This window comes from Coloeus monedula (genome assembly GCF_965178545.1).
Source record: "Coloeus monedula genome assembly, chromosome: 1".
Classification (NCBI taxonomy): Eukaryota; Metazoa; Chordata; class Aves; order Passeriformes; family Corvidae; genus Coloeus; species Coloeus monedula.
Window position 1 is genome coordinate 29,971,218 of NC_138781.1, and position 24,999 is coordinate 29,996,216.

General features: G+C 40.5%; 2 protein-coding genes across 3 annotated transcripts; one reads left to right on the forward strand and one right to left on the reverse strand.

Moving 5' to 3' along the window:
• The first annotated feature begins 310 nt into the window (after positions 1-310).
• On the forward strand, positions 311-17,285 carry TSPAN13 (tetraspanin 13). Of its 2 annotated transcripts, none has more exons than XM_082280398.1 (6): positions 311-413; positions 12,265-12,432; positions 13,483-13,563; positions 14,410-14,523; positions 14,855-14,965; positions 16,146-17,285. In XM_082280398.1, the coding sequence occupies exons 1-6, from the start codon at positions 351-353 to the stop codon at positions 16,218-16,220; spliced, it is 612 nt and encodes a 203-aa protein (XP_082136524.1). In that variant the 5' UTR covers positions 311-350; the 3' UTR covers positions 16,221-17,285. The 2 variants fall into 2 exon arrangements, with proteins under 2 accessions (XP_082136524.1, XP_082136523.1); XM_082280397.1 differs by lacking the exon at positions 311-413 and adding an exon at positions 10,866-10,989.
• A 4,481-nt stretch (positions 17,286-21,766) lies between these two features.
• AGR2 (anterior gradient 2, protein disulphide isomerase family member) lies at positions 21,767-24,972 on the reverse strand (the record flags this gene model as incomplete). The annotated part of the gene is made up of 7 exons (XM_082280666.1): positions 21,767-21,816; positions 22,414-22,497; positions 22,916-22,979; positions 23,351-23,424; positions 24,324-24,376; positions 24,476-24,539; positions 24,843-24,972. 7 exons carry the CDS (start codon positions 24,970-24,972, stop codon positions 21,767-21,769), a joined length of 519 nt encoding a protein of 172 aa, XP_082136792.1.
• Positions 24,973-24,999: the final 27 nt, after the last annotated feature.

Consider the following 24,999-nt stretch of genomic DNA (forward strand, 5'->3'; position numbering starts at 1 on the left):
CGGGGGCGAGGCCCGGGTTCGTGTCGTCACAGCAGCAGGGAACGGGGAGCGGGGAAGGGAGCTCGTTTGTCACAAGAGCGGGGAACGGGGAATGGGGAACTGGGGCCGGGGAGCGGGACCCGCCCGCGCAGCGCGAGCCGCCGAACGCGGCCCGGCCCGGCGCCAACCGCCGGATAGCGGCTGCCGGCGCCGACGTCACCGCCCTCATTTGCATACATTTACCTTTGCGCCCCGCGGCGGCCAATCAGCGGGCGCCGCTCACCTGCTGCGGCCGCACCCGCGCGCGGCCGGGGGCGGGGCCGCGGCCTCCTGGCGGAGCGGCTGCCGCGCGGGGCGGCGGTGGCGGAGCGATGGCGTGCGGGGGCTTCGCCTGCTCCAAGAACTGCCTGTGCGCCCTCAACCTGCTCTACACGGTGCGTGCCCGCCGCGCTCGGCCCGGCCACGGCCGCTTCCTCGCCCCGCTGGTCCCGCCGCCGGGTGGGGTGGGGAGGGGAGGTGGCGTGCTTCGCCGCGCTTCGCTGCGCTTCTCCCGGCGGGCTGTGGCTGCGGGCGTGGGGGGGGGGCTCCGCGCTGCGGCCGCCGGGCGGTCGCGGCTTCCGGCTTGGGAGGATGGGGTGGGAGCGGTGAGGAGGTGACAGCGCTTAGGCCGAGCTTTGTCACCGCGCGGACGTGGCTCCTCGGGATCAAAATCCAGGGCGGCCCGGGAGCGCTGCCCGCCCGCGGCGGCGGCGAGTGTCTCATCTGGAAGGAGCGGCCCCAGGGCCTGGCCCGCTGGTGCCCTTTCTCTCCGTCTGGAAAGGGCGCTGCACCAACCCAGGCGTGAAGCGGGGAAGGGTTTGTTTTGTTATTTCTCAGCCAGGGATCAGCACCCAAATAAGTGCAGTTCAGTCAGTAACGAGGCCCCCAGCAGCCGCCGGTGTTCCCTGGGGTGGACCAGGGCGTTACAAAGGAGGGCTGCCTCGGGTGCTGGGAACATACATGAGAGGGGAAAAAACGTAGGATGTTAAGCTGAAATAGATGACTTTGCTGGGGAGCTCCAGGCAGGTGCTTGATTTTGTTCCGGCATGTTGGAGGGCTTGTTTTCAACAGAGAACAATAAAATCTCCAATTGTGGTGCAGCTATGGGGGTTTTTCCTTGCTATCTATTTTTAAAGGGCATAGAAATAGCAAGAAGCGGGAGTAAGTGTAATGGCTTCATTTCACAGCACATCTGGAGAGGTAGAATGTCCTCTAATGTTTCAAGTTAACAACTGTGCTTGGGAATGACTTTCAGCAGACTGAAATTGGGGTCAGCCAGTGCTTGTGGGCAGTTGTATCCGTGCTTTTCCGAAAGCACTGCCCGATCTCGGCTGAAGGCAAGACAGGAGAATGAGCAGGTCTAACGCTGTTCGTCAGAACAAACAGTTCCCGTAGCTGGCAGTTCCTGGACCTGCTGGTGCTCACCAGGATGAAGCACGAAGGGATGTGGAAGTGCCTGTGCTGAAGCCAAAGTTGATTGTTGTTAATTCTTTGGTGTACGAGGTGACCCGCCCCCCTCCTCCCCCCACTTTCCTCAGAGCAGAAGAGAAACCTTTTTGCAGGAGAAGCTGTACTATTACTTGGTCTCCTTCCCTGGAGGAGCTTGAGGAGTGAAATATGTCCCTGAAAAAGTCTGGAGCATGCCTAGGCAGCCCAGCCTACCCACTGTCCTAGTCAGCCTGGATCTCTGTGATGTCTGGTGGTGTTGGGCTGCACCGAGCCAGAACAGAGGGGAGCAGATAGGCGTTGCCTCCTTTGGTGTCTGTAGTTGAAGGTAAGTTTAGTGTATGTAGAATGTCATGATGCAGCTAAGTTAGAATCATAAAATAGCTCAGGCTGAAAGGGACCCCAAAAGATCATCATGGCCAACTTTTCACGGGATTTTCCTGTCCCGAAAGGTGGGTTTTGGGTGCGTTATCCCATCCCAATTTCACTTTTCAGTTAATGCAATACTTCTTTTGTTATTTTTGCTATTATTCCTTGAGTGAGAGAAGAGTGAGAGAAATCTGGATCTTTCTCAGATAATACGTGCACAGATCTTATTGTAATGTCACGTGGACAGCAGGTGGTTTTTTTTCTGAAGACTCCATCATTTATTTCTACAGCCAAATAGCCATATATTAACCAGGTGAAATGAGTCTGGTAGGTCTTTTCGGCATATCTGGCCTCAGCAAGGGCGGGCTGAACTTTTGGACTTTTGTAGTTCTGTCTGTGGTACCTGTACAGTGTACTTATGACCTTAATTTCTGCTCTGATGTCTCCTTGAGTAGAATTTATTTTATGGGTGTCACTTGGTGTTCTGTCATTTGACCTATACAGAACATATGTTTTTGCTGAAGGGAAGGAATAACTTCTTTAAATGATAGTTACAAGAATATCCAATTGTCATTGCTAGTATTGTTTATTAATTATAGACAAGTTACAAGAATTAACGCTTTTAAATTCATAGTTGGAAAAATAACACTTAAGGTGCTTAGTTGGCCTGGTAGAGTTGATCTAGTAAAATGTGTGGGCTTCTCTGTTCCTTGGTTAGACAGAAACCTGAAATACAAGGGTTGTAGCAGCACAGTGAATGATGGACTTATTTTCTCCCAGCTGGAAAAAAAAATACAGAATACAATCAGAGCAATAACCTAATAATTATATTTTCAAAATAGTGTTGATTCACTAATAAGTGGTGAGAAGGGAGTAGTAGAGGTAAGAGATAGGTAACGCTTCTTGGATGTTTTTGTAACCAGCATTGATGTGTCTATGTGACATACTTGGAATTAATTAACCCTGAGAACTCCATATTGGAGGTTTCAGTTTATATTCTGCCTTTCTTTAAAACACTCAAAGATAGAATATTATCTTGGAGCTTAATTTTTTTTTTTTTTTTAGTACTGCCTTCTTTTAGCTTTTTAGTAGTACACTAAGAAAAATATATCTCCTGGTAGTAATAAATCAGTTACTGGTTTAAGGCAAGAAACCAGATATCCAGTAACCTAATTGCTCACTTAATGTTCTTTTCAGATGTTACTTTGCTGATGACTTCTGGTTCTTTTCTGGACTAATGTCCTTAGGCTGTGATTCTGTTTTAAAATCTATTTTATATGAGTAATTCTGGCATCTATGCTGAGTCTTGCTGACTTCAGTATTGTTCATTATGGGTAGAGGAAGAGTAGAAAAAAAAAATTGAGACTATTGACTCTGGGTATGTAATGACGTATATTATCAGAATAAAGTCTTACATGGAAGAACTGAATACAAGAACCTTTAAAATACTAATTTTGGGTATCTGGCCTATTTAGTTTTTATTTAGTCAGTCATATTTACATTTCCCATCAAATGGCAAACCCATACAAACTGTTTAAAGTGCCTGTCCTCAGAATTAATCAAAATTCAGGGATGTGTTTGTAACTTAAGCGTTCCTTCCAAGGAATTGTTCAGTAATTGTGTTGAGGTGCAGACAGTCAGTATCTTGGTTCAAATGTGATTTTCAGAGAGGAAAGGGAAGTTCCTAACTAGCGGTGAAAGGCTGAAGTGGTAGGTGAGCCACAAGATTAAATATTCAAATTATAAAAAATACTGACCGTTCATTTGGGTGGTGTGTGCTGTTTTTGTCACCCAAGCAGCTACTTAATTATTGCTGCAGCAGGAAACATGTAACGTTTATTGGCAGCATGTAAATAGCTCACGTTTGTTTTGATGAGCAGGCTTTGTTTTTCTTACACCTAGAGCAGCCATTTGATTTCAAGTAAAACATAAAGTACCTTTTCCATTAGAAGTGTGTATTTTTTAATAGCACAAAGTTTATTCCATATAAAAGCATCCACATTAACTTGTAACACTAGAAAGTACCTTATCAAAATAATTTGCTTTTCATATTACTTTGTTCTCTGAACCTCTTTTTTTTGGTTGCCTATTAAGTGCCCTGGTTTTTGCATCCATTTTCAAAGCATTGTGTTCAAAAGAGTTTTTTGGGCTTCTTTTATTTTATTTTTCCTATCACTGTTTCTTGTTCTCTGGGTGCTGTAGTTACTGAAAGTGCATTTGTGCTTTATGCCCTTTTTTTCAAACTTGCTTTCCCTGTACTATGGAAATATGCAAAGATAAGTACAGAAATTCTCAGATTTGGACAATGTGTGCTAGGTGTCATAGAGTGGTTTGGTTTGGAAGGGACCTTAAAAATCATGTAGGTCCAATCCCTCTGGCATGGACAGGGATACCTACCACTAGACCAGTTTGTTTAAAGCCTCCTCCAACCTAGCCTTGAAGGTTTTAAGAGGGTCTTTAATTCATAAGTTATTTTGTAATAATGTTTGTCTAGTTTCAGAGTTCCTGATGAAGAGGAGTGACCATGTTGCATCTTCCATGCAAATCTGTCTGCTTCACCTTTTTGCTGCACGGGGGAAGATTGGTGTTAGGGGCAGGGTGAATATCTGGATTTTCCTAGGGAAAGGGAATGCATCTTCTGTGTTCTGTGATATTTCCTGACTGGCATAGTGGCTACCCAGAGCCAGGTACAAGCAGACAGGAGTTAGAGAAGCACAGTTCTTGCCTCAAGTGGCAATTTCTTTCACATTGATGAGTGAGCCCGTGATCTCTGAGTGCAACTTAATTTTGGTATGTCCTAAGTTTGGTTTCAGCTGTAAGATATAAATAACCTGCTGTTTGCCCTGTCTGACAGGCTCTGGTTAGCATTAAGCTGTGCAGCATAAAGAGTTTGCCCCAGCACCTGCCTGTGCTGTGCTGGTCTACCTCATTTGTCACACCTGGATGCTCAGCAAATGGGGCGGGTTGCCTTGGAGCCATTTCTGTTGTTCTCAAGGACATTTTGAAGATGGCAGTATAAGCTGGGCTATCTAGTCTTTATATGTAAATAAAACTGGTAAAACAGAAGCTCCCAGGTATTAGTCAAGGAAGGTAATGTTGGTCATGTCAGTCTTGTGGCTTTTTTGTTTTCGTTGGCATTTTGGGAAGGTTTCTATGCTCACGCTTGAGAACACAGAAGAGAACAGCAAAAGTACAGATAGGTATTTGAAGATGTTTTGCCAGGGCTTGGGAAGGCCCTCAGCTGTACTGTGTGTCAGTTTATAGCCAAAGTGACAGCAGTTTGTGGTGGTGGGTCCGTAGACCAGCCGGGAGTGGGTTTTGGTTCTTCACTGTCTTGTGCAGAGTGCACAGTGGCATTTGGAGCTAAGAAGGCAGCCTGTCCTTAGGGAAAGAGCGGGAGAACAACACGGCACGGAGGAGGAGGGTGTATGGAACATGGTGTGTTTTGATACTGCTGATCTTTTCAGCCATCCTGGTGGTGCAGATGGGCACTTTAAAACCAGCACAATTACTGAGAACCCCTTTGAATGCCCTGTAGAAGCCTTGTAGCTTACATCATTAGTTGTGGGTTATTGTACTCTTGTTTTTGTGTTGAAGGAGATGCAATGTGTGGAAGAAGGATCTGTGGGCTCACCAGGTTTTGTGAAAACATTTCACAACCTCTTAAAAAACAATGAACAAACACACAAGTAAAAGTAAACATATTAGAACATAATTGTTCCTGCTGCACAGCAGAAAGCTTCCATTTGCAAAGACCAGAGAGTAGTAGGGGGTTAAATCTCACTGACATTGTAGTGTGTAAGTAGTTTGTTACATGGCCAATAACATGAATAACTCTTTACAAGGCCTGAAACAGAAAGAACAGGCTTTTGTGATAAGAGGCAGGAATGCTGCCTTTCACTAAATCGCTTGTTCCACATTCAAGGCTGTTCGATAATCAGACTACTGATCACTCTTCATTTAAGTAAGTCATGTAAGAGTGGAAGATTTTGCTTTGGAGGTACCCAGAGCTTTCCTTTGCTCTCCATAAAGCTGAAGTAGTACTGTAAGGGAATAAAGTTGCTTACAGGTTGAGTAGCTTCCACCTGTGATAGAAACCAATTTAGTTTCATTTCAACTTGCTAAAGGTGCACCGCTATGTACTGTTGTTTTAATGTAGTGCTTTTAAATGAATTACCAGGAATCAGAATTGTCTTCTAGACTCTCTATGGCTGTACAGAAATGGTTGGCCAAGTTGAAGGGGAGAGTGGTGGAAACCTCTACCTTCAGTATATATGCCATTTGACATTTAAATTTTAAAGCACCCTTAAAAGTAGTAGAATATGAACTTAAATGCAGAGAGAGAGGTTAGGGAGGATGTATTTCATCATTTGTGTAATCTCTCTGGTTTTAGTTCCTGTTCCATATCTACCCTGACAGCTCTTCTGTAAATATTTCCTATGCTGATACAAGTATAAATGCTATATAATCTCTTTACCTGGGAATGGTGAATCGGTAGTTCTTGAAATTTAAATTCTGAAATGTAGTTTTTACCAATTCCTGTTTGTACGGAGATGGTAAGGAAGCAGTGGGAATACCAACTTCTGCATATGACTTCCTTCCTAGTAAGCAGTCCAAGCTAGTTGAAATACCAAAAAGTTGCCAGTTAATCAAGACAGCCGATTTGCTGGTGGCCTGCTGTTATAGGAAGGAGGAAGTGGTTTTAGCATTTGAACTGTTTCTCAGTGGCATTGTATAGAGAAATAGTTTGTCAGTATTTGTTTCTTTTTTGTAATGTAGACTATAAGCTTGCACATAAGTACAGAAGGGGTACTTGTGGAGAGAAATATGTTTTTTCCAGTACAGGAATGAGGGAAATGAGCAGCTACGTGCACAAGAGAACTTGGATTTAAAGAAGAGAGCAAATTAAGAGATTTGTTAGAGAAACTGTTATTTTTGGAACATCTCTGAAATTCAGATGTGTTTATGTGTGTATAAAAAAAAGAGAAGGTGCCTAAACTGGTGTCTGATCTGTTCCACTGATCTTGAATTTAAATCTTACCTAAAATTGTCCCTACACAGATACTGACATTGGAGTAATGTTTCGTCTACTGACCATATGCTTGATTTTTTTTTTTCCATTTCTTTTACTCCAAAGTAGAAATACCCTTATCTCATAGGGATAACCACTGATCTTCATTTAGGGTTTGTGCTACCTAAATGTTTGTTCTGGTGAAGTATTTACTTAATTTCAAAGTTACGAGTTTATCTATTGAATTATGCTAAGCCTGTATTTGTGCATGTGCCTTCTAAGTAAGGTGGCTAGGGTTTGAATTGATGGAGAAGATAATATATAGTAAATGAAGATATTAAATACAAAATACTGTCACCCCTCCACATGTATACACCTTCCATGGCTTTGTATTGTTTTTCTGGTATTTGGACAGTGTGTGCTTGTAGCGTCATTCTGTACACAAATAACTCCAGTTTGAGGTTATTATAGATTCTTTGCTCTTAATGCTTGTTGGCTTTTATGTGAACACGCCTTAAGTGAATGTGACCTTTTAAATCACTTCTGAGAACAAGACTTGTACTCGTGTTTTTTTGAAGCCGTGTAAGTACTTCTGAAGAATCATTTATTGCTCTTTTATTGTGAGACTTTCTTACTGCTTATAAGAAGGTGCTTTGTTGATAGTTTAGAAACTGTGTAGTGAGCTAGATGGTGCAGAAAAGTCCTTGGTCAGTGCTAAATCCATCTCCTTTCTGCCTGGTAAAACTTTGATTTTTGGTGTGGAGAGAGTGGCATGGTGAAAGTGCTGGCTGTGGTGTGTAGCAGTGTTGGTTGGAAGGCATTTTTGGGGCTCATCAGTCCAGGAGCCTGCTCAGAGCAGGATTATGAATATCAGTGGCTTGCCATCTGTGGCTTAGTCTGTGGAGTCTTGTAAACTCCTGAGAACAAAGATCATCACCTCTCTGAGTAAGGCACCAAACCACCTTACAGATGTGTTTTCTAATGTCCGGTCTGAACCTTCCAAGCTGTTGCTTGTGATACCCAGAAGAGTTCGCCTCCATGTTCAAGTAATACGCCTTCAGCTTTAGTTACTGTGTGATTATCCCTAGGCAGCCTCTTTGTCATACTAAACAAACCCAGATCCATCACCTCTTCTCAAACCTCTCATCCTCAAGGCTCCAGGCTGTTTTACCGACTCATTACCAGGTTCTCAAATTCCTTTTCCACTTGAAATAGAACACAGTATTTGAGCTTCAGTCTCACCAGCATTGTGTTTCCTCTGATTGCACTCCACTTGGCTTTCCCTGTTTGCAATGAGAGCTGACTCCTGGCTTGTATTCAACCTGATGAACAGTTTGATCTCCCTGTCTATCTCAGTAAGGCTGTTGTTCAGCTGGTCCGATCCCAGGCTCCACAAACACCCAGGAGCACAATTTTTCACTTTGCAAGGTTCCTAAGGTTGGCTTAGGCCTCAAGTTTATGAAGGTATATCTGAGTTAAATCTCTATTTGCAGAGTCAACCACTCTTCCTTGTTTGGTATCATCCACAAATTTTCTAGGGATTAATTTTGTGTTGTATTCAGGTTGTCAATGAAGATACTGTGATATTGGCTCCAGTATCAGCCTTTGTGGTGGTGCTTACCTTCTACCAGCTGGATGCTGAGCCATCAGTTACTGCCCTTCAAGTTCAGCAGTCCGGCCTGGGGCCATTCAGTCCAACAGGCCATTTCTCCAACCCTCCCATGGGAAACTGGATTAGCCCTGATCACTAAAAACTGGACTGTGATTTCAGATATATCTGGCAGATACATTAAGCAAATATTTGAAGTGTTATTAACCAAAGCTAGCTTTGTGTAAGTAAATTCATATAGGTAAAATGAAGTTTCACAGGTAATTCCGTCTTCCAAGGATGATACTGTTTACTTTGGGAGACTTCTGCTGCTGTGAAATGTGGTCTCTCAGTAAAATAAAACGTGACATCCAGAAGCTGCGTAGAGAGTCCTTCTTCCTTTATTTAAGAGAAATACATGGCCTTTTTGCATGTAGGTAAAGCTTGTGTGTTTAGAATGTACGATACTCATTTGAAGTGGTTGGGGTCACTAATTTTGTTTCATTGTACTATAAAGTCATAGCAGCTCCAGTTTTAGAAATACTGCATTTAAATCCTTTCATCTCAAAACACTGGAATAAGCACTGTTGAGCAGTCATTTCTAGTGGCTAAACAGTGCATAACACTATGAGCCTTGCATTTAATTGTTTTACAGACTTGTAAAACCTCTTCTCAAAACAGCTTAATTTATTTTTCCTTTTGTGCTCATGTGCTTTTACTTTAATTTTTTGCATTATGGCACTAAAAAACTATATAGAGAGAGTATTCCTCTCATTCAGATAGTCTATGCCAAATCTGAATATGAAGGAATAACCATAATTTCCTCTTTCTGTAAACATGTGGAGGAGACAGAAACTTAATACTAAATCAGTTTCTGGAATGGTTTATAAATCTGTAGTCTCCATTCGAAACAGTGTCAATTTTCCACAATTTCAAGTGGCAAGATAGGAGTAGCCAGTATGATTTTGATCCAAGTGATGGATCTGCCTGACTGGATACAGCATTTTCACATAGTTTGTCAGCCAGAGCCCAGTAGCATGGATCTGTGGTCACACTGAATTTCCAGATGTTTTAAGGAATTGGACAATGGACAACTTTGTCAAGTGAAAGAAAATAGAGCCTTGGTATTATGGAGGTAACACTTGAAAATGAGATTGATGGCTCTAAAACTTGAATGTGATTGAATGTGAAACTGAACTATTTTATGTTGTTTCCTGAATGTCTGGAATTCACTAATGGGATTAAAATCCAGAGAAGCTTTTTTTTTCCCCACTTGATTGAAAACCAGAGCTGTTCTAGATTCAGCATGTGGCTGTTTATACCAGAAAACAGGTACATCTGGTTTTTTGTGCCAGGGTGTCAGGACAGTTCTAGTGTCATGCAACTAATTTTATGCATATATAATCAGATTAATGTAAGATGAGATCAGTAATGGCAGCAAGAAGCAACTGGTACTCTGCAGCTCACAGACTGGGTGTTAGAGGCACAGAGTTTGTCTCTTGTTTTGATTTCAATATTTTAAGAACAAAACTAATTTCATCTAATGCTTTTGGACCTCTTATGAAATGAACAAAGAGCTGAACAAATACACATATTGGTATCTTGGAGGCAGATTGGTGAAAGTCAAGATTTGCCCTCAGACCGAAGACTATTGGTGAAAAAATCATTAGGAGCGAAGTTTCATCTGCTCTTCTTTGTGAAATAAATTGAAATTTGGTGTTGCCTGTGAGATTTTTTTTTTTAAAGACCTATGTAGTGACAGTGTGAGTTCAGTGCTTAGAAGCGGATGCAGAGCATGGGATATCAGACACCACTTTTTGATTGGAAATTGGGCTGTGGGGTTTCTTGTTACTTGCTTCTGATACTTACGTGGAAAAATAAATCTTTCCAGTGGAATGAGACTGTGAAATAAAGTGAGTGGACATAGATCAGAAAAGATAGGTCTTGCACTTAACTGTCTAATCTGATTAGCAAGGCTAATTTTCAATGCTTTAATTATTTTAAAGCATGGATTCAGAAAATTTGTCTGTGTTAGAGCCAAGGCATTTTGCTTTATTTTTTTATTCAGTCCTCTCTGTAATTTTGATTCATGACACCTTGGCCTGTTGTTTTGGTTTTAAATAAATGTGGTAATTTAGGTTTTTTGTTTAAGAGAAACAAAGACAAATGTGAAATCATCCTAAAACTCTGCTGGTATTGAACAATTCCTTTGAATTTTATATCTTTTTTTGTCTCTTTGTGTGTTAAGAGAGACGTGTAGGTATGACAAATATCCTGCTTTTGTTCTTGCAGGCTCTTAAATTTCTTTTGTGGATTATTGGCTTTTGGTAAAAAGTTTTTTAAGATGTATTCCTGTGTGAACACAAAAAAAAATCCACCGGCTGTGTTTTGATCTTGATGAGCATCTCTAGTTGTTTTACTAGCTTTCTTGATGTTACCTTAGATTTCCATGTTTCAAAAGCAGCATTATGTAGGTTAGTCCTCTAAAATGTACTTAAATGGAAAAAGTATACAGATGTATTTGGCATTAAAACCAACAAGAATGCCCAGCTGTAGGGTAAGTATACTGAAGTGGTAAGTTGGAAATTACTTTTTTTTTTTTAATATATCCTCCCTGCCTCTGGGTAAACAGTAAAATGTCATGAGAATGGGCCTTGTTTGAATGGAAACTGGTGAGCAAGTTAAGTGCTTGCTCTACACCTGTTGTTAAATGAAGCCGAGTATTTGGACTAGACTAAGTGCTTACTGTTTTATGTCGTTGGTTTCAGGTTTTTTTTAAATAGCTATACAGCTGGGTATTTTTTGGTGAGATCAGAGTTTTGGAAAGTTAAAAATTGCATGTTGAATTGGTGTCATTTAACAGAGAATGTAATGAGTGATATGTTGCACATAGGTCTGTTTGAAACCAGAGTCTTGGGCATCTTGTGCATTGGACATCTGGGTTGGTTTTGTCTGCTGCTTCCCTCCTGCTGGATTTCATTACAGATTTCTCTGCAGCTTTTCATGTTGGAATTTGTTTTTTCTTGGGGTCGTGTTTTCTTTGTATGGAAACAGGAAAGGCTGAAGCTTCCTGCCCATATAAACAATAAATCTCTGTGAACTAACTGGAACAGATTCTGCCTGCCTTCCCTGAATACCATGTTTAAAAGGAAGGAAACACCATAAGTGTTTTGGGTATTGAAATAGGATTGACTTAATAGTAGAGCTATTTTCTTGAAGAAATATTCAGAGGAGAAAGGATGCCTTTATTGTTTTACTGCATAGTCCTTGAAATTCAGATCTGAAATGTATTTTTGTGTGACCGTGTTAAATGTTGCATTACATCATCAAGTATGTAGAAACTTTTCTTATTAATTAATACAGCTGATTCCAGTAAGTTTTGGCAAAGTGCCCTTTTTTACACATTCAGAGCGGTGCAGATGTATATTCTATTTTTTAAAAATATACTGCCATAGTTTCACAAAACATCCGAAATTTTCATCCTTATTCCACTCTGAATTAAAGCTGATGATTTTTAGCTTATTTGTCAATTACGTTATGGTCTACAGTTTAGTTTCTCTAGTCAGTCACAGATAGTACAACATGGCTTGACTTACAGGTAGACGGAGTTGTAACAGTGCCACATCGACAGTGTGGAAGAATATGTATGCCTTAAAACATCTGGAACTGAAATTACCTATACAATGATGTGGATGATTGGTTTGTTTAGGGTTGTGCTTCTTCTCTTTGCACCAGAAAGACAAATTGCACCTTTCTAGAAACAGCTTTAATGTAAAAAAATTATCTGTGTGTGGGATATGCAGTCTAACTTTGTGTTTTCTTTTCCCTCCAGCTGGTGAGCCTGCTGCTGATCGGAATTGCAGCATGGGGAATTGGCTTCGGCCTCATCTCTAGTTTCAGAGTCGTTGGAGTGGTAATTGCAGTAGGAGTCTTCCTCTTCTTTATTGCCTTAGTTGGATTGATTGGTGCAGTGAAACATCATCAAGTATTGCTATTCTTCGTATCCTTCGGATGCATTGCATTGATTGCAGCTTTGTTGAAGCCATGTAAACAACCTGCTCTGTCAGCTGAGACTGCTGGGGGAAGTACTTCAGAAACAGAGCTGAAATTCACAATCTTACTTTGGTCAAGTGCAGTCTAAATTAGACTTCCTTTCCATTTAACTTTGTTTTAGTTTCCTTTTTTTTCTCCATTGTTGTCTCCATTGCTCTGAAGATAGAAGTATTCACATCTCTTTTTAAAAATAAGACTATTTTAATTCTTTGAGAGCTTTTTATGGTGGCTCACTGTGTAACAGGTGCCTCTTATGTGTGCTCACCCCTACGCGAAGCTAAAGTAGGTGAACTATTAATATTTAACTTTTTTGGTCTGTGGATAAGAGCTGACCTCCACTTTACAAACAGCTTAATTGTGTGAAGTGTCTGCTTCTGAACACAGCAGACAAATTTTGAAAGTACTCCTCAACTTTCAAAACACGATCTTTAGTATCAACGTTTATTCTTCTTGTTTTATACCATTTTCAGATGCATTAGTCTGAAAGTGTGTGAGGCTGTGTTCCAAGAGCAACTCTTACCTTTTTTTATTTTTAATCTACGCTAAAGTTATTTTTTTGTAATTAATTACAGGACTATGTCATTGAAAAAAGATAATCTGAATATGCAATACCCAGAAAAATATTTTTGTAACTACTTTATTTAAGTGAAGTATATTGAAATGACATGAGTCCCTAAAACTGGAGAAATTGGCTGGAGATTTTTCTCTGAAAGCTCCTTTTATTAACCTCTCTGCTCATGTTTTCTTGCTAGGCAAGAAATACCTAACCTGGAAATACCAGCTATGTATAGTAGTAGCCAAAAAGAGATAATACATGGTGATTGGGTTTTGGGAACATTATTTAGGTCATCTTTTCCACAGTCAGTCAGAATTTGCTTCCATAGTTCTTTTGTTTTAAAGGACTTACTGTTATCCAGTGAAATAAGGAATGCCATTAGGAGGCTATGTTATAAAAACAAAATTAATTTGAGAGTATATCCTTAACTATTGTTTCCAGTACATGATTATTCTTCTGCTAGTCTTTATTGTTCAGTTTTCTGTCTCATGTGCGTGTTTGGCACTAAATGAGGAACAGCAGGTAAGAAAAGTTTCCTGACTTCTCAGTTAATCTATAGCATAACACTATAAATATATATATACATGGGCACATGTATTTGTATATAGTCCTCCATAAAATGGGGAGAGCATATTTTAAGAAAATCAGCATTATCCTATTTATTAAAGACTAGATCTTGGTCAGTGCTTGGCTTTAGTAGCTAGAAAGAAATACATTTGGGTCCTAAAATGACTTTCATATGTCTTTTTTTTTTTTAATTGATACGTTTTTGAGCTTCCTTTCTAGGTTTATGGTCACAGGTATAGCAGCACAATTTCTTGGCTCTATCTCGTGTTCAGCAATTTCAGATAAACTGATGACATACACAGTAATCAGGGTGTAAATTTGATAAAGTCACTGAATTGTTCTTGTGTAACTGGAGAGGTCATAACTACGTTAGGCATTTACATGTGAAAGTAAAACAATCTTCCATGTGGTATGGAGACCAATTCTTACTGCATAAGAAGTGGGTAAGGGTGCAGTGACTAAACAATCAGCTTTTGCATATGAGCATGCTTTTTGTGTAAAGCCTGGGCAGTCCCAGCTAGATTAGTTGCATGTCCCATTACTAGGGATCTTGTTGGGATTAGCAAAAACAAAGGAAGAAAATGAATTATACCCATGAATGTCCTGCTGTTAGGTGCTGTTCTTTCATTAGCTACACAGCCTGTTTGGACACTCCAGTCATTCTTCAATATATTTATATTCTCCCGTTGAGCATCAAGATCTGAAGGCTTTAGTTAGGGTATTATCAAGTTGATTTTGTATATTGGTTTGCAGTGTAAAACAGTTCAATTAATGTAATATGTATTTACTTATGGCTTCTAGAGTGAACTTCTAGAGGTGGGATGGAGTAACACCAACAGCGCAAGAACAGATATTGAGAGAAATCTGAATTGTTGTGGATTCAGAGTTTTTTATGCGAATGAAACCTGCGCCGCTGTAAGTTCTTCAAGCGTGAAAAACCATTACTTTTTCACACTGTTTGTTCAAAAATGTACAACTGTTTTCATAGTTAGAGAAAGCAGCATTTTAACAAATGTGTAATGTAGTTCTTACGGTGATACTAAGCTCTTCTCTTACTGGAAAGACAATCACAGGGCACCCTGCAAAGCTTGTGCTCCACTGTCATTTATATACTTGCTCTCTTGGAGTCTTTTAAAACTGCTGGAGTTTTGTCCATGGGTAGCAGTCTCTTCTAGAGCAAGCTAGATGCTTTCAAACAACAAAGTGTCATCAGAAAATGGAAAGCAATTCTCTGTATCTGCTACAGGATTGTCTTAGAACTCTCCACTGTAGACCATGTGCACCGATAATGGAAGAATATTCTGGAATGGTGCTGAGATTTGTCGGAGGGATTGGGCTCTTCTTCAGTTTCACAGAGGTGAGTGGGTGGTTAGAAAGTTGAGTGCTTTTTCCCCACTTTTAAAGCTTTGTTTTATGAAACACAATTTTAGGGGGTTTCTTTCAGGAAACCTTAGTCCAATCTCAGGAGTCAAATAATTAATTAGGCCAAATTTTTCAAAGCTACGAGCTTGCTTAAGTCTGTCAGAGGGAAAGCTTTTCTTGCAACTTTGTTATTTAGACAACAAACCTCAGCATTAAAATGTGGTGCTGTAAAGTTTAAGCTTTTCAGAAAGTTAGCTGTTCAAGTGTACCATTCTCCAACAGTAATAAAAAGAGTGTTGTTGCTTTACCTTGGTCCCTCTTCTTCCCACCTATTCCCTACTCTAGCACACATAAGGTCTTTGAGGATTTTTTTTTTTTTGGTGCCACCTGTAGTGCAAATATAGACTTGCACGAGGAGTAAACTGTATTTTAAACAGTAGGTTAAAATTAAAAAGGTCTTTTGACTCTTTGCTTTAGTACCATGATGATACATAACTTGCTTTATCGATTGGAGTATAAAAATCCTCAGAGCAGGTCTTTTCTAAGCCCAGAACAGGGCATGTGAAAATGTTCTTCCTGCTGCTTAGTGCAGTTTTTAGAAGGCTTGTCCATACGACAGCAACAAGAGAGATATGGCAACTTAAACAGAATCACTCTGACCTCAGCCATCTCTGCTAAAAATGTGAAGGTGCTGGGATGTGGGAAGGTAGTTGGGGGGATGGCAATATTTGAAAAGGCACAAGAATAGCCATATAGTTAAGTGGTAAATTGAAACAATTTGGAGGATTTTTTTATCATTATACTAAAAGCAGGTTTATAGGTAGTTATCATTTGGGAAGGGGGGAAGAATAATTTAACTTTCATTATAACAGTGGGAAATTTTTTATTGCATTGTGAATATGGGTTTGGATTTTTTTGTTTATAGTTTTGGCTTTTTTGTTTTGTTTTTCTCTCTGTTGCTAGGTATGATTTTTCTCTGAGAGAGGAGAGGGTGCATTCTTTTTTCTAATTAAGAAAGATGGAGTGTGGCTGTACAATTTTAGCAACAGTCAAATATCCTAAACTTGTATACTGGAAATTCATTGTCCTGATTTAATGTTTAAAACAAATTTAGTAAAACTAGAGGATGGGATGGAGACCCTCTGTTTAATAATGTCTTTGGTTTTTATTTTCAGATTCTGGGAGTCTGGCTGACTTACAGATACAGGAACCAAAAGGATCCCCGTGCAAATCCTAGTGCATTTATTTGATAAGTTTATAGAGGACTGAATCTTCTCTCTGCACCCTCTACTTAAAAATACTGATTCTCCATAGTTTGGTATTTCTCCATAACAGGTAGTCTACATGTTCCCAAAATAAAACTCAAGTTCTATAAGAAATGTGTAGTTTTCATATTTAATTTCCACTACTTTTCTTCTAAGAATCTCTATCTTAAAGTAGATGGGTGCATTCAGTAGCTGGGCAGAGTTGAACTGCTGGTTAAGACTTTGTTAATCTGATATGGTGAACTCTATACAGTGAGTTTTATACCACTACTGGGTTATCTGGTGTAAAAAAAACCCCAGAGGTATTTTCTGCTGTATTCATTGATTATAAAAATTCACATGAATTCTCATTAAGATGATAAAAATTTACGGTGGATGGTTGGGTATGGTTTACTTAGGTTTTAGGATATACTCTAGTAAACTTTTTTGTCTCCCACTTTCCTGTTAAGGCAAAAGTAGAAGCTAAAGATGTTATTTTCTATAGTGCACATTAAGTGTATGTTAATGACTACTGTAGTTCTTCACCCCTCCTCTTCCCTGTTTGTTTTGGTTTTCTGGTAGCTTTAGCATTTTGTTGAGAATAAAAACAATGTTAATGGATATTGTCATTATGAGAACAATGAGTGAAGAAAGTCAGGAGAATGTAATCTGCAGCTGATTAACTTGAAACTTTTTTTCCTTGACAAGTGAATGAAGTTTGGTATTTGCACAATCATTGTCTGTCATCTCTGATGTAAGAAACTTGATGTCTGGAAAGTTGTTGTACAGCTTTTTTAGATGGTGTAAAGTCATTGTTGTAATAACTCAGCAGTGTATATTTCTCTGTCATCCAGATAACAGTCTTGATTTCATGAGAGATTGAATGACATGTAAAAAAAAGAAAGAAAAACAGCGACAAAATAAAATGGTTGCCAGTAGTTTGTTTTCTGAAAACAAAGAATTCGATTTAAAATTCAAGTTACCCATGTAGCAAGTACTGTCTGAGCTGAAGGAAAGCATGGTCCCTCTTGCTGCCTGTAACAGAAGTGGTGCCTCAGCTGAAACAGCAGACATCTGAACACCCAAGGTGCACAATGTTCCATTTGTTTCTGATCACACTGAATTGCAGATCTGCACTACACATTTTCTTCATTCATTCTTCACTCAGTTGCTGCTGCTGGCACGGTAGGTAGTTGCTGTAGCCTGAAAGACAGCTCTACAGGAAGAAAAGGGGAAGAGATTAAGGCCCTCTGCCAAGGAATACAGCACCTGAGCAAGGTGGAAAGGAAGTCTGGAGGCAGACAGAAGTAAGATTCTCGTACAGTCTCTCTTTACTAGGGAGATCCCTCCTTACTCCTGCAGAGGAGGCAAAAAGAGGTTGAAACACATGCCCATCAAAGCACTTTCAGACTTTCACAGCAAAGTGCTCCTGAAGAAGGAATTATCTTGAGGTTTTGAAGGGGAAGAGCAGAAACTGAAAGCAGCAGGATGTCAAGAACTTGCCATAGAACTGCTTCTCTCCAGGTGTAGCTGAGTTTTCAGCATCCGTGGTCAGCACCTTCTCCTGGAGCTGCTCTGGGAGCTGCTGCTGCACCTCCCCAGCTGCTGTGTCTGGCTTGAGCACGTACCTGGAGATCCGGGGTAAGAGAGCCCACTCATGTGCTGAAACACCTTAAGAGCCTTCAGGCCTGCTGAAGTCTAATAAAATGGACGCAGCACTTTTTTTCTCCCAGTTGCTGTCCTGTTTCCCTCAATTGCTCTCCAGCCATTCCCAATACATATCAAGAGAACAGTGATGATCTCATGGCCACCTTTAGGAACAGTTCATTTTCCTAGTTTAGACAGGCTCTGTGTTTTGTACATTACAGTAAAAAATCCAAGGAGCTGTCATATGGAGAGGGTTACTGAAGCTTAAAATAATACCACATTGCTACTTCAATTTTGACTTTTTTCTTAATTGTTTTTGTAGTGCTTAGTTTTGGGTGGATCTGGTTTCATAAATATGATGGATTATACTGGAGTATAAATGTGCACTAATGCAAAAATACTGAAAATATTACCACTTCCTAAACTCTCATGTCTCATAATGTGAATTTGTTTTAGTAGTCAAAAGACAGATCAGTGGCTTGTATGGAATGATTAAAGTTTTTCTATCATATTAAAAATACATAGTCTCCTGGGGATTGTGGTTAAACAAACCCATCCACGCACACAAACATTGAAATTCCCAGTCAGAGGTGTGGATTTGCTTTCCGAACCTGATTCTGAAAGGGACAATAGAACACTGACTTGGTTTTTGGGAGGTGAAGAATGTTGCCTCTCACAGAAAGTCTGACTCGTGTGAGTATACAAGAAATGCTGTACTGTTCTGGCATGCCAAACTAGAGCACTTTAAAAAGTTAGTTATACCTATTCTTGGTGGGTTTTGTCATTGAACTTTGTTGCTTTCTCCTTAAAAAACGTTTTCACCACACAAAGTTTTTTTTGTTCTTGTTTTCTAAAGATGCATTTTAATTTTCACCTGACTGCTTGAGATTTGGACTTGATTGTAACTAGATTTTCTAGAAGCTATTTACACCACCACAGTGTCAAAGTAGCAGAGTGATTTAGCTTGAAGCATTCTTGCTGCTTATATTAGATGTCTTTTAGCCTTAGTTGTGTTGAAATGCTTTCTTCAAGTTGGTTATTCTGCAAAAATGTAGACAGATGTCTTTCTTCAAAATACATACGCGTTTTTATCATATAAAAATAATTGGCTATAAAACAATAAAATCCAATTTTTCTCCATCAACGTGAGAAAGTGAATCCAGATATTGACTAAGATCCTGATACTACTGCACAGTATCTGCCACCTTTCACATGAAGGTAATTATTAGGGAAAGCTTGTATGTATGACTTGAAGTGATATCCGTAAAAATGTACCTTAAAAGCTATAGCTGACAAGTGAATAGGAATGTGTTAGTGCTCTTAACTTGCGTTATTATTTTTAGACCTAATTGTTTAGAAGACTGACTGAATGCTAGTGGAATTCTTGAAATCCCCATATGCATCCTGTGTAGTTCAGGTTATCTAACGATCATATGTAGTTCACAATGATTTCCCAGGTTTTCCAAAGAAATTGAAAGAGGCTTTCTTAGTATCTCAGCTTGGCTTGGTGCCTCCATAAACCTAAAAAAAATCTTCATTTAGAGGAAAGGATTAAAAGAGCAGGATTAAGTTGACCGTTTAGGTATTAAGATTCTTGAAAATTTGGTTAAGGTGAAAAGTAAACAAGAAAAGCATAGCCTTGAGTGCAAAAAAACATTAGGTTTTTTCAGTTTCAGAAGCTAATTTCTTGATACTTGCAGACTGGACTAACTTGGGTATTTGCATCTAGGCATGTAGATTAGTAGACCCTTGTAGTTACACTTTATATCCATTTACTGGATGTTATACATAGCATCAGTACATCCGCTTAAGAAAACGAAGCTACTTCAATAGTGTTATAAAAACAGCTTTGTAAAACATGATGGCACAGGCAGCCTTTGTTTTATGTCACATACAGAGCTCTAGCAAGTGTACTTTGGGTTGAGTAGATAAAGATGATTCTGATGACCAGCTGCTCCAGCATCCCTCTGTGCTGTCCCTATGCTAAGTGATGTGACCACATTGTTTGCTTTTTGTAACCAATACATGGTTCTAGAGAATATTTCTGCCCCCCACTGCATCTCTTTTTTCTCTTATCTTCTGGATGCTACAGTAGAGAATAACATCTTACTGAAGTGCTGAAAGAATGCTGAATTGCATGTCTGGGACCCTTTCCAGGTACCTCTTGAGGTCTTCTGGTAGGTAGGGTTCACATAGCCTGCCAAAGACATATTAACAAGTACCTTCCTTCTGATGTTGCTGAGAGATTCCCTTGAGCTGAAACCCTTGCTTCTCTCGCCTGTCCTGCCCTCCCAAGTGTTTTCCTCTTTTGTAGTCCTCATCATGACTGGTAGTGGCAGTAATGGTAATAGAAGTGGTAAGAATACTGTCATTGCCAAAAAGCTGAGAAAATAATGAAGGCATGGTCCTGGTCGAAGTGTGTCTCACTGATGCTGCTGCTGAGTTCAGAGACAGCAGATACTTGGGGCTGGAAAGTCTCCTTTTCATGTAAGTCTGTAGGTAGTGTCTAGTCTCATGGTGTTCATCTGCAGCATTTATTTTAGTTCTGACTTCTATTGTCCCTTTTGGGTTTGTAAATAAACAATTATAAGCTGTAACACAGTCATGAAACCAGCCACATAGTCAGTGTGGTATCACTTTATTCATCTCAGGGCTTTACTGAAATCTGGTGTAAGCAGGGACCCTTTAAGGGAAGCAGTTACATCTTAAATCACTTCAGAATGCAGCCAGGTCAAAAGAAAAACAAGCCCCATATGCAAACAGCCCCATTCTCTAGTCTAAGTATTTTCTGTGAAAGATTTGCACTTCTTGTTAGCTGTAAAGAAAGGGCTGATAATGAAAGCTCCACAAAGGCTGGTGCAACTAGAAAATAATTGGAGATAAAGTAGGGTGAGTAATAGCTTAGCTAGCTGCTGAAACTGGAGATAAAAAGCTGCTTTCCTCTACTGGATTTGGCTGGGTGAAGTTGATTCTCTTCACAGTAGCTTTGTGTGGTGCTGTGCTTTGGATTTACAGCCAGAACGGTGCTGATAATACAAGGTTTTCTGTGATTGCTGACACACAGAGAAGAGGTTGTTGCTGCTGCCTTACGCTGCCCTGTCAGCAAGTAGACCTGGGCTGCAGGAGAAGTCGCGAGGGGACAGAGCTGAGACAGCTGACTCCAGCTGAGTAAGGGGATAGGCCATATTCACCATGCAAACTGGGAGACACGTTTAGAGTGATGGTGTTTATCTTCGCAAGTCACCATTACATGTTATGGGGCCCTGCTCTTCTGGAGGCAGCTGAACACCTGCCTGCCTATGGGAAGACGTGAATTAATCCTGTGTTTCGCTCTGCTTGTGCACACAGCTTTTGCTTTACCTATTAAACTGTCTTTGTCCGAACCCATGAGTTTTCTCACTCTTCTGATTCTCTCTCCCATCCCACTGGAGTGGAGTGAGTGGCTGTGTGGAGTTGGGCTCCTGGCTGGTATTGATCCACAACAGCCCTTTTCCTTCCCAAGTGCTGGAATGTAAAATGCAAGCTGTGGTCTCAAGCAACACAGTGATTTTACTATTTCTAATAATGGTAGAGGAAGATGAGGAAAAAACCAGAAAACACAGCAGTGTTTTGTATGTAAACACTTGAAATGGATTTATTTTTAAAAAAATCATTTTTACAGTTGAATCATACAGTATTCTTCTGTACGCCTTAAAATAAAAGCCTCCAGCTTTTAAAAATGCTGCCTAGTACAAAAGTGCTAATGTAAAACTGTAGTGTTTATGTATAGAAACCATCACTACACATCACTAAATATCACTCTAAATAGTCTCTTCACCAGTATCAAGGTGTGGAGAAGAGATGGAAGATAAGACTTCATAATATTTAAGGGCTTTCTTCTTCAGTTCAGTCTTCTTCACTTCTCCTTACAGTTCAGTCTTCAGGAGCTTCAGCGCTTTCTGCATATTTGAATACACTAGAAATGAAATATTCATGCATGTTATTTTTGCTGCAACTTCCTCTGCCAGCAACCAAAAATGCTGCAGAGATAACGTCATTATTATTAAAGCTTTTAATCATATGCCTATTGCTATAGGGATTCAGATGCACTTCCTCTTCCAAGCAACTTGTGAATGTCATGGTTTAATTTTGACTGGTGAAAACTTTCATTAATGCAAACGCATGGGCAGAGACTGGAGCTGTGCAGCAGGGAGGGAGGGCTGTAGCAAGCATCTTTCCCTGCTCCCAGAAGGTTTCCTGACCTGGCCTGTTAGAACTCGTGTGTGAGGGTTCTCACTGTTGCTTGCAGTGAGCACTGCTGAATTATGCAAGTTCCTACTGATGTGTGCTTGCTTTTAAAACAGATGGATGCTTAAGGCTCCAGGGCTTTGCCATAATTTTCTTCATCTCACTGAGTTTAAGTCTAGCATCTTGTTTAATTTTAATCCTGGTTAAATGTCTTTCAGCAAGTACGGATTGTGAGAATCTGTAATGCCTGGTGTTATTCCTTATCACATGAAAAATGTGACTGCTTTCAGAATATTTTCAGAATGTGTCAGAACACTCTACTTACACAGTGAAATGTCAGAGGGCTCATATGCATAGAGACGGTTTGAGTATCTTCCAGTAATATCTGCTCTCACAGTCAGGGAAGGGTCTGGGGAAAAAAGGGTGAGAAAATTTGTAGAGGTTAATCTTCAAGCGGAAGGAAATAAAAAGAAATAAACCTTTCTGTACTCCTGCTTGCTTCCTAAGTGTTTCTGTGAGACATGTCTGCTTCTGCTGACTAAGAGATTGTTCTAGGGTTACTGACATTTCAGTTTTAAGTGTTGTGTTTGCGGGTTTATTAGGAATGGGATGAGCTACCCATTCCAGCGACTGTGGCATCTTGCCATTGAGAGGAATGCTGGACCTGTGAAGGTGGCTGGGATTGATTCAATATTTGATTCACAAAACCAACTGGACCCTTTGTATTTCTTGTGGAATAAATTCCTGTTAATCAGCCTGAGGATTTGAGATGCATGGTGCAGCAGGGGCTCTGTTCTGAGATCATCTTTGATGCTTGAGGTACTCACCTATGAACAAAACGCGAGGGACATACTGGCCATCAGGTGCAAGATTCTTGTCTGTGGTTTCATACTTAAAGAAAACAGAGAAGGTTCCTAGTCAAGGAGGGCATGTTACATAAGTAGTTTTTTCCTTCACTGTACTTTGGGTTATGAAATCCAGCTCAAATAATACTTCTTGCAGTTCAAGAAATTCACTGGGATGCAGTTCTTTAACAGCTGGAATTGCAAATTGGTAACAAACATTCATGTTATTATTGAACTTTACATTCCCTCGCATTTTGAGTTTATGATAGCTACAAATGAAAAAGACCTACTATCAAATCTTTTATGCTTCAGCAGTGGCCATTTTCCTAGCCAACCCTAGCTATTAAGTTAGAAAAACCATAACTAAAAGCAGAACTTTGTTTCTTTCATTTCATTAAGTGTAACTGGGGAACTTACCACAAGGTTCAGGAGAATGAACTTTTCAGCCAGTTTCTGTATATCTTTGTGTTCAGCAAAGACCTTCTTGAGGGCTAGAGTAGAAACAAATGGGAAAGAAAATTGAAAAGATGCCCCTGAAGTATATTGTCTTCCAAAAATAAATTGAAACAAGCTGATGAAACAAAATGAGAATTTCCAGTTTACAACTGCAGCAAACAAAGATTTTCAGTTCATTCCACCGGAACATGATCCACTCATTTATATTCTGCATTAAAGAGTAATTATAATAGTGCAAAATGTCCCATCTTCCTTCAGACAGTGCAGTTGGCTCTCAAATTTGTTTGCTTAGGTTTGAATTTGAGCATCTGACCCTTCAAACCTCCTGTTGTCCTATTGTGGTTTCTGGCCCCAGTTCTTAAGGCACTCAGTAATACAGCATGTAGGGCTTCAGACTGAAATGTTTGGAAGGGTTTAAATGCTTGTACAAAGACCCTTCTGGAGTTACTGGAGCTATGGATGGATGCAAACGTCTTGCCATGTGGATTGACTTGCAGGAAGGAGGGCCCTCAGATAAATTCAAAGACCCTGGGAAAAGAGCAGTCCCAGTTACCAGAAATCCTGCAAGATCTCAGTTTCAGCCTGGGTTGATTTAGTCCCTGGCTGGATTCAGTCTCAATCACTGATAATATTGAGAGCTGAATATGTCCTTTCCAACAAATTATTTCTCACTACTAGTCTTGCTGTTGGTTTTGCTGATCTGTCAGAGGTCAAACCCTACTGACCTGTGCTCATTTTTGTATCTATTCTATATCATGCAATACTGAGTTACCATTTTTATTTTATTCCTACACATTGGAAAACACCTTCGTGGTACAGTAACTTGAAGAACACTCCCCATGCTCATGCAGGCTAGTACTTCACTAAGGTTTAATCAGAACAGTGGCTGATTTTAGATATTTGGGGTTTTTTTTTCCCAGTGCAAAAGGATTACCTTGGCTGTGCGGGCAGTCTTCCAAGTGGTGGATAATCATCAGGGGTTTCTGGCTGGAAAAGAAGAGCCCTCGTTAGGACCGGGGGAGGCACGGGGGACTCAGGGCGGACACTGTGGGGCTCAGGGTGGGCGCTGTGGGGCGGGGCGGATACCTGTGCTTTGCCCGGAAAAGCGCCTCCTCGTAGGTCTGCGTCCAGATGAGCTGGTCCCCCCAGCCTGCGGGAGGGACAGGGGACACACACACCGTCAGACAGCGCCCTACAGGCGGGGCCGGGGACCCCGGGTCTGAGCCCTGCCCCTGCCCACCTCTGCCAGGAGGGGCTTGGAACAAACCCGCTGCCAGAGGGCTTTAAATCAGGAATGAAGAAGGAGGTGCTAGGAAATACTAGAAAAGGTTTTGCAGAATGAGTTGCAAGAAAATGATTTTTTTTAAAACAGCATAGTAGCTGAAATATTCACAATATTGCACTTAAAAAAAAAAATTTGGTGGGGAGGTGGGTTCAGTTATTTGTTTTTTACCTCTGGAGAGTGTCTGAGGCAGTTTTGGCTTAACAGTAGTGTCCTTTGTATCCTTCTTGCCTGCATCCTTTGCCAGAGCACAGGAGATGACAATGAGCAGCAAGAACATGGACACGTAACTCTTCTCCATGGCTGCTCCTGGAACAGGTGAGAGAAA

Coding starts and splice junctions, on each gene's coding strand:
- TSPAN13 (XM_082280397.1), top strand. CDS start 10,921: ATGTACTTAAATGGAAAAAGTATACAGATGTATTTGGCATTAAAACCA. Junction 13,564..14,409: donor CACTAAATGAGGAACAGCAG/GTAAGAAAAGTT, acceptor TATGGCTTCTAG/AGTGAACTTCTAGAGGTGGG. Junction 14,966..16,145: donor TCTTCTTCAGTTTCACAGAG/GTGAGTGGGTGG, acceptor TTTTATTTTCAG/ATTCTGGGAGTCTGGCTGAC.